The following is a 12,225-nucleotide window of genomic DNA, read 5'->3' on the forward strand; positions in this document are numbered from 1 at the left end:
TTAATGTGAACCGTGACCTCATTCTTAATAAGACTGAGGTCAGTCCTTTTCTTCTATGCAATGAAGTTTGCAGCCCCAACCAGTTTATTGCTTTCCTTGCAAAAAGATATTTTGATATTATCGGATATAATCATGGACTTACTTGTCAAATTGCTGCCTGCTTCCTCCATCTTCTTGATGTTGATGGATGGCCTTTTTGATGAGAGAGAGCTTGATTTATGATGCTTAGATGACCTGAAGTGCTTCTAGTGTTTTACTTTTTCTTCCTGCTTCCTCCTTATGATGTAGGTCTTGATTTTGTTGATAACCTTTGACTTGCTTTGATTCCCTTTTTGAAGTTTGATTTGTACGTCAACTTGCTTTGTCTGCCCTTTCTTGTCTTTAGCACCTTATCTCTGATACCATGTTGAGAAATCTAGGGAATTCAATGTTAACAATTTCTCTTAATAAGTGCTTGTGATATGCTTGTTCTTCAGTTACTTATGATCTTTCACTTTGTTAGTCTATTAGTGTGTTCCTTTTCATCAAGATAATTACCAAAATAAAGACAAGTGACACAAAAAATAGGCTTCTCTAGCCAGGGCCAAAACCTCTCACCTCTAGAGAGGAAAATCTAATAAAATTCTTCTTCTAGATCTTCAATTGATAAGTACCAAGACCATGACATTGGTCCTTGACTCTAGCATCCTCTTTCAAGAATCTTGTCACCAACCTAGTCTTCCTTCTCTTGCCCCTTCTAGAGAAACTTGGTCTCTACTTCGTATGCTGCACCTTCACGATTGCCCTAGAGAATCTCGGTCTCTAAGTCTTCTAGAGAAAACTCGGTCTCTACTTTTCTATTCCAAAGAATTCTTTCCTTCGCTATCCCAAAAGAAACCTATTCACTGCCTCCTAGAAGATTCCTTCTTTGCTACCCCAGAAGATACTGCTACCCCAAAAGAATCTACATTGTTGTCCCAAAAGAATCTGTTGCCCTAGAAGAATCTACTTCTCTGCTCCAAAAGATTCTGCTTCGATTTACCCAGAAGATTCTTCCTTCGATACCCTAGAAGAGTGTCCTTTTTACCTTAGAGAAAACCCTTTTCTTACTGCCCCCTTTTCGCACTTGAGTTCGAACTTGATGCTGAGAATGGAGGCAAAGTTCCCCTGCTTATACCTTTCTTCTCTGGGTCTTTAGGCCGACTTGTTTTGACAACTCCTTCGATGTTTGTAGGCTGACTTGTTCTGGCAGCTCCTTCGATGTTTGTAGGCCGACTTGTTCTAGCAGCTCCTTCGATGTTTGTAGGCCGACTTGAAGAGTTGTGGTAACAAGTTCTTTGGAGGATACTTTACATAGACAAGATGACCTTTTACAAAGTGTAACATGACTTCATTTACTTGACAATGACTCTTATATTTTATGACTAGATGACAAATAAATCCTAAAGACTCTCAATGGGAGTCTTGACTCAAAAACAAAATCCTTGCTCATGAAACCCATGAAACAAGTCAATATAATAATTTTCATTTTTCTTATTCAGATCTCTTTACATAAAATAATAATTACATGTCATTATGAAGACCGAACCTAGTTACATCTTTCAACAACTTGTACATAGGAGTACTTAGGAAATGATCCTCAACTCACAGGTGGCCAAATTAGATTAGGAATGTGCAACGATTTAATTGTTGAAACAGAGGTAACGGGAGAACACAGTAGAAGAGGGGTCCATCATATAAAGCTTAAGGTTTAAGAATTCTATATCTCAGGTTTCAGAGAGAAACGAGAGGGGAATATCTATGGAGTGTTGAGATACATGGAGCATTGTTTAAAGAATTAATTCCTACAACAATGCAGGCATTATCCACTAATGCTTTGATTAAATGAATATGCATCTGAAGGAAATACATCTAGCTACTACCTAACATGTAATCTGAGAAGAACATTCAACGCATATGATAATACAAAGAGAGAAGAACATATTGCAAATCCAATAGGTTGGAATCATCTGAAACTTTGTATTAATCTCTTGAGAAAAACCAACATACAAGGAGATTCAGGCATGCCTTTAGAAAACCAGGAAAAGGTCTCATAAGAGAGTCTTTCCCAAAATTTTTGAACCTTTGCTTGACTAGCTGTCTCGACGTGCAGGCTCTGTCGCCTCAAATTATTACAACAGAAAGAAGCCTTTCTTTAAAAAATAATAACAAAAACAATCAAAAGCAACAAAACATAATTAACATGTGAAACTAAAATGATGGTCCTGTAAAAATATCCCCACGCCACTTCTTTTGCTGGCCTCTAGTCTAGCCACGCTTTTGCGACATTACGCCTCACACTCTCTCGATCGATTCCCTCTCGCATTCAATCTTAACAACTTTAATTCTTCACTTATAGGAACCGAGAGTGATCACCCATGATGACCATGACATGTCCTAGGCACAACTGCCAACTCATCCATCCCCTTTCCTTCCTTTATCAATCCACGGGAACTCAATCTGCCCCATGAAACAATCATACAAGTGTATCGGAGCTCAGGCTATTCAGGGGCTTCAAACTAAACAAACTTCACAAAATTGCGAACTCAGATCTCCGATTGGCTCTCTCTGCCTTAGCCCCGGGGCTTTAGGTGGAAACGACATGATAGAGGCCTGGGGACTCAGGGCCAAAGCCTTTAGGGGCTTAAAACCCTTTAGCTGGGACGGGGGCCTATTCTTTGAATCATTACGTGATTAACGGTCGCCATGTGTAACACATAGGACCACATACTTATGCGCCTGGGCCCCCTTGGAATATCAGAATTCAGAGATTTGGGATTTCACAACCTTGCCTTCGATTGCACCCTCCCAAAACTTGCTATTATGACGCATGACGTGGACTAATCCATGTGTAGAGGGAATGAGGGAGGGCCCACGCTAAAGCTTGAACACAACCTTTGATAAATTTTCCCGCTTTATAAAACACATAACACACACATATTTATGTCGTCCTCCTTATGCCACCTGTCTGCATCGCTTTGGGCCCACAGTATCGATGGATGGGTCTAGTAGGGGGAGGTGATTTGCCTTCTTTGAGGACTCCAGGCTTATAGCTGTTTGGATCTGAGGACTCTTTCTTCTTTTGAATAATTGGATCTACAGGCCCTTTCCCCTTGTCAGCCGGCTTATGGGGCTCCTGGGAGGAAGTCCCTTCATTATGATCTTGTTCTCTTGATCTCTTTCTAGATGATCACAGATCGTATTTCTTGTGCAATTGAGCCTGCATGAAATCAACAAACTGCTTGCAGTAATCATTGATCTCGTCATCATTCAGTGTTGCATCAAGCTCCTCCTCTTCTTCATATGTTCTGAGTTCTTGTCCTTCATCGGAGAAAGAGGAATACAAGTTCCCCTGAACATCACTTGTATCTGGTATTAGTTCCTCTGGATCATCTTCTATATACAATGGAGGATGAATGTGGTCTTGTTTCTCTTTCCTCTCCCTTTGCATTATCTGTAGGGGAGGCCTTCTGTATTGGGGATTAAAACCCTGATTAGCAGCTGGGAAGTTCTGTCTTTGAAGGCTTTTATTCTCCAGCTCCATTTTTGTCAGTTTGCTTGATAAGTTATTTATCAACTTATCCATCTCCTCTATCCTCTGTTCTTGAGATTCTCTTCCTTGACTTGAGGAAGATGCCTCCTCTTTCCCCCTTTTCTTATCTCCAAAGTCAGTTCTGCTTCTTGACTTCCTTGTGGAGGTAAAGTTTGCTTCTACCTCAAGGGCATCAGTTTGAATCTGGTCCAAGGTAGGAGACTTCCTTTCTCTGAGAGTAAAACTGAATTTTGAATCAAAGGCCCCAACAAAGACTACTCGGGCAGTGACCTGTGGAGGTTTGATTTCAGTAGGCAGATTGTTGTACAATTTATTAAATCTTTTAATAAAATCTAAGATATCCTCACCAAATTTATTCTTGATAGCATTAAACTCTAGAATGTATCCATGGTCTCTCTTCTTACCCCATTTATGCATAAAGGAATTCTCCATTTCTTCCCAAGTGTTAATGGTGGCATTTGGCAAGGATTTAAACAATTTCCTGACTTTCCCGTCCAAAGATTGGACGAAAAGCATCAACACTACATTCGAGTGTTCAACATTCAGATTTTTTGCGAAGGCATAGAAAATTTATGTGTCTCTGCACTGTTATATTAACTTCTTCATTATACCTAGGCAAGGGCTTGAGATAGTCCCGTGGCATAGCATTTAAAGGTTGAGACAGGTTTAAGGGAGAATATTTGTTTAACAAGAAGCTTGGGACAACCATTTGGATCAGAGGTGGTGGTACTTGAATTATTGGAGGTGCCTGAGGTATGACCAATGGTAAGACAACTGACTGACAGTGGAATGAGAAATTGTTCACACTGTGGGTAGGGCTGCTTTGGAGTTTATCTTTTATCTCCTCAACTTCTTCTTTGACCTCTAGGGACGCGGTACTGAGCAACTGACCACTTTTGAGAGGATATACCAGGACTCTAGCAGGGAATTCAGAACAATGAATTACGGCCTTCTGTGAGTTGGATTAGGAGGTTTCAGGAAATGAAGAGACAATAGCATTAGTGTTTGGAGTCTTTTCTTTCCAAATCCTTCTGAATATTATTCTTTCTGGGTCAGATATAGATGGCTTTTTTTGCTGAGAGGTATCTGAGTGGGTATTGGGCCTATAATAAGCCAAAATGATAAAATAAAAATACAGACAATGGAGTTGCCAAGGTGTTTATAAATGAATTCAGACAGTGAAGTCGCCAAGGTGAAGGATCTTCAACCCACACTTCCCTTGCTCACCTGACAGAGGGAATGCAGAGATTTGTTGTAGCCAAGGAAAAGTATTTCACATTCATTCCCCGGCAATGACGCCAGAAAGGCGTTGTCGCTTTTTCTAGCACCTGTAGCACAAGTGCTTCAGGAGATATGAAAGCTTCCTAGAGACAACCTCGGGTTGAAGGGGGAGACAAGTGCCTAGGACATCTTAAAGAGTGCTTGACAGATTTATATTAAAGACTTGCAGCACTTCAGTTAGAACCATTCATAAAGGTACAATATATGAAGCAACTTGTACACAAGAGTATTCAGGGAATGATCTTCAACTCACAAGTGGCCAAATCAGATTAGGAATGTGCAACGATTTGATTGTTGAAACATAGGTAATGTGAGAAGACAGTGGAAGAGGAGTCCATCATATAAAGCTTAAGGTCTAAGAATTCTATATTTCAAGTCTCAGAGAGAAACGAGAGAGGGGGATATCCATGGAATGTTGAGATACATGGAGCGTTGTTTAAAGAATTAATTCCTACAACAAGGCAGGCATTATCCACCAATGTTTTGATTTAAATGAATTTGCATCTGAAGGAAATACATCTAGCTGCTACTTAACATGTAATATGAGAAGAACATTCAACACATATGATAATACAGAGGGAGAAGAACATACTGCAAATCTAATAGGTTGGAATCACTTGAAATTATGTATTAATCTCTTGAGAAAAACCAACATACAAGGATATTCAGACATGCCTTTAGAAAACTAGGAAAAGGTCCGTAAGAGAAAGTCTTTCCCAAAAATTCTGGACCTTTGTTAACTGTTTCTTCCTTCCTTTTATAAGGAGAGGGATATCCATGGAATGTCTCGGCGTGCATGCTTATTGCCTCAAATTATTACAACAGAAAGAAGCCTTTCTTTAAAACAAAATATCAAAAACAATCAAAATCAACAAAACATAATTAACACGTGAAACTGAAATGATGCTCATGTAAAAATAATTGCACGCCACTTCCTTTGCTAGCCTCTGGTCCAACCATGTTTCTGCCACATTATGCCTCATACTCTCTTGGTCGGTTCCCTATCGCTTTCAATCTTAACAACTTTAATTCTTCACTTACAAGAACTGGGAGCGATCACCCATGATGGCCATAACATGTCCTAAGAACAACTTCTAACTCATCTGTCCTCTTTCCTTCCTTTATCAATCCACTAGAACTCAGTCTGCCTCGTGAAACGATCATACAAGTGTATCGGAGCTTAGGGTATTTGGGGGCTTCAAACTGAACAGACTTGACAAAACTACGAATGCTGATCTCCGATTGGCCCCCTTTGCCTTAGCCTCGGGGCTTAGGTGGAAACTACATGATAGATTCCTAGGGACTTAGGACCAAAGCCTTTAGAGGACTTAAAATCCTTTAGTTGGGACGGGGGCCGATTCTTTGAATCATTACATCACTAACGGTCCCCATGTGTAACACAAGACCACATACTTATGCGCCTAGGCCCCCTTTGGAATATCGGAATTCGGAGATCGAGGATTTCACAACCTTTGCACCCTCCCAAAACTTGCGATTGCGACTTGTGACATGGCCCGATTCACGTGTAGAGGGAATGAGGGAGGGCGCGCACCAAAGCTTGAACACATAAAAAAAACCTTTGATAAACATTTCCTACTTTATAAAAACTTTTATTAACCTTCCGCCCAACCATTGGTTGAAACACACTAACACACACAAATTTATGATGCCCGCCTTATGCCACCTGTTTGCATCGCTTTGGGCCCACGGTATCCGTATCGGGTGTTCTTCTGATATGCATATCAGAAGAAACCACGATACGCTTCTCTATGAAATGACGATATCACACTGTTTGTGATTGCTGATATTCCATGGCCTCTGATTTGCGGTACCTCCAATTTGTGATCGTCGACATGCTATGGTGTGCGTTCGCCAATTGCCGATATGCCGGGACCTTTAATATTGCGATCGCTGATTTGCGACTTGACGTCATACTTTACCACATGTCACCTTGTGAGTGGTGACATGTGTCACCCTATTTTGGCCCCGTATGACCCCTTAAAACGCCGAATCTGCATGTCACGTGTCCACTGTACTGCCACATCATGATGACGTTAGACACCACATGGCTTTATTAGGAGCAATAGTATTCACCCACGTGGCCCTCTAGAGGAGAGAGAAAAGGCCTACCCTCTTCTAGTTTTGCCACTGAATTCTTTTGTAAATGCTTCAAGGCGTTCTCCCATCAATTTACACTATCGACACTTTTTTTCCGCAATTCCTTTATAGTGGTCACTTTAAGATCACCGATTGCTGATTTGCGACATGTTCTGCGCTGCTGCAATCTCAGATTGCCAATTTCAACCCAGACCTCCGATTTGCCTTATCGCTGCCATGGACCTCCGATTGCGATTGCCGATATGCCTGGACCTCCGATATTGCGATCGCTGATGTGCTGGAACCTCCGATATGCTCTTCTTTCTTTTCTTTCAAAGGCAACAAAACCCCTTAACTTCAATAGGCCATATCTTCTAATCCAGAAGTCCATTTCTGGACTTCCACATACCGTTGAGAAGCTTATTCCAAGCACTATCCATTGGAGGTCCAATTGGGCTTTGAGCGCTTCTATGTCTTGGAAATGGCTACCCAAATGGCTACCCACCTCTCTGCTCTTTTGCACTCTTTTGACAATTGAAAACACATTTTGCAGAAGGTGACAACAGCCTCTTTACTGGTTCACCTTCACTTGGGTTTTTCTTCTTGAGTTAACCTACCTGCATGCCTATGCTTATGCCATTTCTTCTCCTATTGCTCTTGCACCCATTGTGTGTGTGTGCATAAAAGCACATTTTTTATAATAAAATGTTGTTTATATGTTAGAGTATAATTGAATAGTAGTCCTACAACTTATTTTTTTAATCTGTTCAAATAGCCCACTTGTAGAGATGTTTATAGGAGCCTTTTTATGTGCATAAGGTAGTTTTAGTGAACTAAATACTCATTGATAATGTTGTAATTGTGGCTTTTGTGTTGCAGCGTTCCAGCTGATATGCCATTGTATGATATTTTGAATGAGTTTCAGAAAGGCCACAGCCATATGGCTGTGGTAGTGAGGTATGCTGAACAGAAGGAACAAGAAATTAAGAAAAGAAATGCAACCAACCAAAGCGCCATGCCAACAATCAGTGAACATGAATCAAATGGTGGGGGTGAGGATTCTGTGTTATATATGTTGTAGTTTGAAATGCAGCAAACTAGACAATTTGTTCCCTGACATTGTTCTATTATGGATTTATTTTTTCAAAAACTGTTGATTATCAAAATCTTCACAAATTAGGCATGTATTTGTAAGTTTGGCTTGCCGCTTTATTATCTATAAAGACACTGGCTCAGGTTGTGTTTGCACTGCCATGTTTCGAAATTCTTCTTGACATGTGGTATACTTTCCTGTTTCCCATCAGGTGAGGATGTGAAAATAAATGTTGACCAAACTTCATCACAAGGTGCCCAGGAGAAAACCACTCCAAATAAAAGGCTATTTCAAAAGTGGAAAAGCTTTCCTGCTGCTCACACAACTGATGAAGACAAAGGATCGGGAAAATCAAGGCGGTGGTCTCGCACACCATCAGGAGATATTCTTCAAATTGCTGATAAACCACTTCCAAAACTCGCAGAGGATGAGGAGATCGTGGGTATAATAACAATGGAAGATGTTATTGAAGAGCTTTTGCAGGTTCCCATCTCAGGCCCTAATATCATCCTTCTCTTTGCTTAGTTCAACATCATTCATTTAGGTGGTTAAATATACTTTTAGGTCAGAAACTTTTGGCTGGCTTAGTTGCTGCATTCAGGGCTTTTCTATTCTGCAAAACCGTCTAGGTTTTTTAAAGTTCACCTGGCCTTGTCCACCTAGTGCCTAGGACAAACTGGCTAGACTCAGTTAACAATGAGATATAACAAGATGGCACAAATCGGCCACATAAGTGCAGCAGCATCCTCGGGGCAACTGAACCTTTGTATTGCAATGAAACCATGTATGGATTTACCACTTGACTACAGTAGTACAGCCTGCTGGACTGTGCACAGTCATTTAATAGATTTATAATATTCAGTAATATTTTCACTGAAATGAGAAATTCAGGTTTGGATTGCTTACTGCTTTACTTGTGCTGCATGCAATGGATGGTATGTCATGTTGAACCTTGTTCACGAAAATGACAAAGATTTGAACAGTGATTATTGTTAAAAGTTAAAACTCATTTGTATGGCATGGGTGTTGTTCCATAGCTCAGACTCAAGTTTACCATATCATTTGAAGGATCTAGGCATAGGCAGGTAAACTAAATGCAGTCATTTAGATTGCAAGTGTAAAATACATCAGGTTATTGCCTTGCATGACTAGCAAAGAAACTATCAAATTGTCCTGGTATCATAGATTGATTCCAGGATTTTACTTCAAAATGCATACATGCAACATTTTGACACATTATCCTTGATACTGGAAATTTGTCCATTGCATCACACTTCCTTAAAAAACCAACTTTTTCCATTGCATCCTGACCACATGGTTAACTGAGGGCTGATTCCTGCAATTGTTTCATTGTTTAGGAGGGAAATCTCCTGATACTGGCATGCTGTCGTGTCCTTGGGAAAGATGGAAGCCTTCCAGTTGTTAGGAAAAACTGAAAGCAAGTTCTTGTGAATTAGGCTCTATATCAGTTCGCTCTAAACTATGACGCACTCACAGAATTTCTAGCTTTGATTTCTCGCCTTCCAAGCTAAACAGCCTCTTTCATTATTTGTTCCATTTGTTTTAGTGACACATGCTTTAGCCTCATTGTGAATGTTGGTTGGTTAGCCCATTCCTTCCTATGTCTTATGGACCTGCTTCAAGAGGGGTCAGGTCGAGAGCTACTAAATCTGCAAGACAGCAGATTTCTAATTTCAAACTTAAGGAGCATGTGCACTGGGAAATGCTAGATGTTCTATGATTGAGGGCCAGAATTGGTTGCACAGTTAGTATTTTTTCAGATATATTTGTGTCTTTTTCTCTGGGACTAAACTGACGATCCAGGTTAACTCTGTGGATGTGCAGGAGGAGATATTTGATGAGACGGATGCTCAGGACGATACCAGTGCAAAGTAAACATTACAAGTGTTTCCTATTTCTGAAGTGATTCGTCCTGTTTTTCAACTGATGCTTTGTTGTTAGCTTCCGACCCTTTGAAAGAATTATAGCATAAAGCAATCATAATAGCTATTTCGATGGCACCACATTTTTGATAGAATTCGAAGCCTAGATATGGAAATTTGTATTGTTATTCCACTATTGTGGCAAACCTTGTAAAATACAGTTTCACAGTTTATTTGTGACATACCTTTTATGCAAAAGAACAACTCTTGTTTTTGTATTAGAATTTATTGTCTATTTCTTTTTACCCCATGCCGATAGTGTTTTTCTGCTTGAGTTTCACCATATGATCCATCCTTAAAGGAGGGAAGGAATGGGTTAAGATCCAGTAAGGACATGAATCATTTGGAGGACCAGAGCATGCTCTGGAAATTAAACTTGAAGAAGTATTATCCAATGAACTGCCACAGTCCCTGTCCGGATCAAATCATCAGGATTCATTTCTTATTGACAAGCTGTGAAGTGCCTAATCTATGGAAAGCTAACAGATTGTGTAACCCATCTCATGTATGTTATTGTTATAACTTACATATGGTAGTGTTAAATCAGTTATTTATAGAGGTCTAAGTAAAGATGATTAAAATGAGAAGTAATCATCGTAAATGAGTTCCCAAGTTGATTGATGCTTGTGTTCTTGGAAAGGAAGGAAATTTATTTGAATGGATTAACGTATATAGGAGTGCACTTTTTGACAATTACATGATTACCTATCATTAGAAATTTATATTTTGTATGCTTCGCGTCAGCGACTTGTCAAAATTACGTATTGAAATGTGCAAAGCTATAACAAAAGCAAGGTTCCTTCTTGTCCTTGTAGCTGTTCCGAAGTTTCCCATATATTCATCAAGGTTGAAATTGAATGAGCTTGCTAGAAAGCAACAAATCTCACATCGAAAGTGTTAACATGATGAAAAATGGTATTTGCCATGTTAATTACTCTCAGAAAACATTTTCATGGGAGCGCTGTTTTAAGAAAAAACTGGATGGTAGTTTATGTATTTTTCTGCCTCCACAAAACGTACAAGAGTGGTAGACTTGAACTTCGGCTAACTTGGCTCATAATTGGAGCTTACTGGTAGTTGAACTTACAATTCAGACCAAAGTTTGAGAAGTATATTTTATTCAGATTTTAGTTGGCCATGGAAAAAGAAACAGAGTAATACTTTTCAATTAAAGGTAAATAAAACAGATGACTAACAGTTTTGACTAATCTAACCACTAGGTGCCATCCCATTCTCTTCAAAGAGAAGATTGAACATTTCTTAATGGAAATTAGAATAAGTAAAGACAATAAAGAGTGGAACCTTGATTTTGAGTATTCAAGCAATCATTTCAGACAAGAAATGGTTTGTACAAGCACGATATAATCAACACAACCTGGTATTTAATGATTTGCACATTTGAATTATCATTACCTTGGTCTTTTGATGAGGATGAAGACGGTGTAAGGGCCTCCACACATTTGTTAAAACTCACTTTGTAAGGCGTGTATGGCAAGGAAGCAACACAGAATTTCAAGAAAGCTGGATCTCGAAGGGTAAAGCATATGCTAGACTTCGTTCAAACTTCATATTGATACATGTCACTAATGTAAAACTTCTCTTAACGCTGGCCTCCACATATTCGTTAAAACTCACTTTGTAAGGCGTGTATGGCAAGGAAGCAACACATAATTTCAAGAGAGCTGGATCTCGAAGGGTAAAGCATATGCTAGACTTCGTTCAAACTTCATATTGATACATGTCACTAATGCAAAAACTTCTCTAACGCAGCAACACATAATTTCAAGACAGCTGGATCTCGAAGGGTAAAGCATATGCTAGACTTAGTTCAAACTTCATATTGATACATGTCATTAATGCAAAAACTTCTCTAACGCTCCTTATCAAGGGATACACCTTTCAAATGTGCAAATGTGAAAATTCTATTATTGCATCAATTGATTTATTTTACCTATTTATTTTCCAATAAGTTATTTACAAAATCTTTTCAGTAAATATTAAAATAAATTCTATTGTAGATATCACACCATTATACAGAAGTAAATACATGCACAAGAATCAAACACATCAACACAATTATTTTTAGACAATTGTCTCCCGAAAAACCAATGCGGAAAAATCGGTGCAGTAGAGGAGGATTTTATTAATCAACTTTTTTTTAGTATAATTAGGGTGCCAAACTGGCTCACCCAACAGAGATAACCACACGACAGTAATACCATAAAATCCTGGGACGCTTC

General features: G+C 39.3%; 1 protein-coding gene across 4 annotated transcripts in view; it reads left to right on the forward strand.

Moving 5' to 3' along the window:
- The window catches only part of LOC149224852 (DUF21 domain-containing protein At2g14520-like), a 99,962-nt gene extending 89,753 nt beyond the window's left edge, over window positions 1-10,209 (forward strand). For 2 of the 4 annotated variants that reach the window (XM_089386301.1, XM_089386302.1), the window contains exons 9-11: window positions 7,829-8,001; window positions 8,254-8,525; window positions 9,888-10,209. In XM_089386301.1, the coding sequence (XP_089242427.1) occupies window positions 7,829-8,001; window positions 8,254-8,525; window positions 9,888-9,938 (496 nt within the window). In that variant the 3' untranslated portion in view covers window positions 9,939-10,209. The remainder of the gene's footprint in view (window positions 1-7,828; window positions 8,002-8,253; window positions 8,526-9,887) is intronic. The other 2 variants (XM_089386303.1, XM_089386304.1) reach the window with 1 other exon arrangement.
- Window positions 10,210-12,225: the final 2,016 nt, after the last annotated feature.

This window comes from Pinus tabuliformis, chromosome Q (assembly GCF_031772625.1).
Source record: "Pinus tabuliformis cultivar Carrire ecotype Pingquan chromosome Q, CPIR1, whole genome shotgun sequence".
NCBI classification, from domain to species: domain Eukaryota; kingdom Viridiplantae; phylum Streptophyta; class Pinopsida; order Pinales; family Pinaceae; genus Pinus; species Pinus tabuliformis.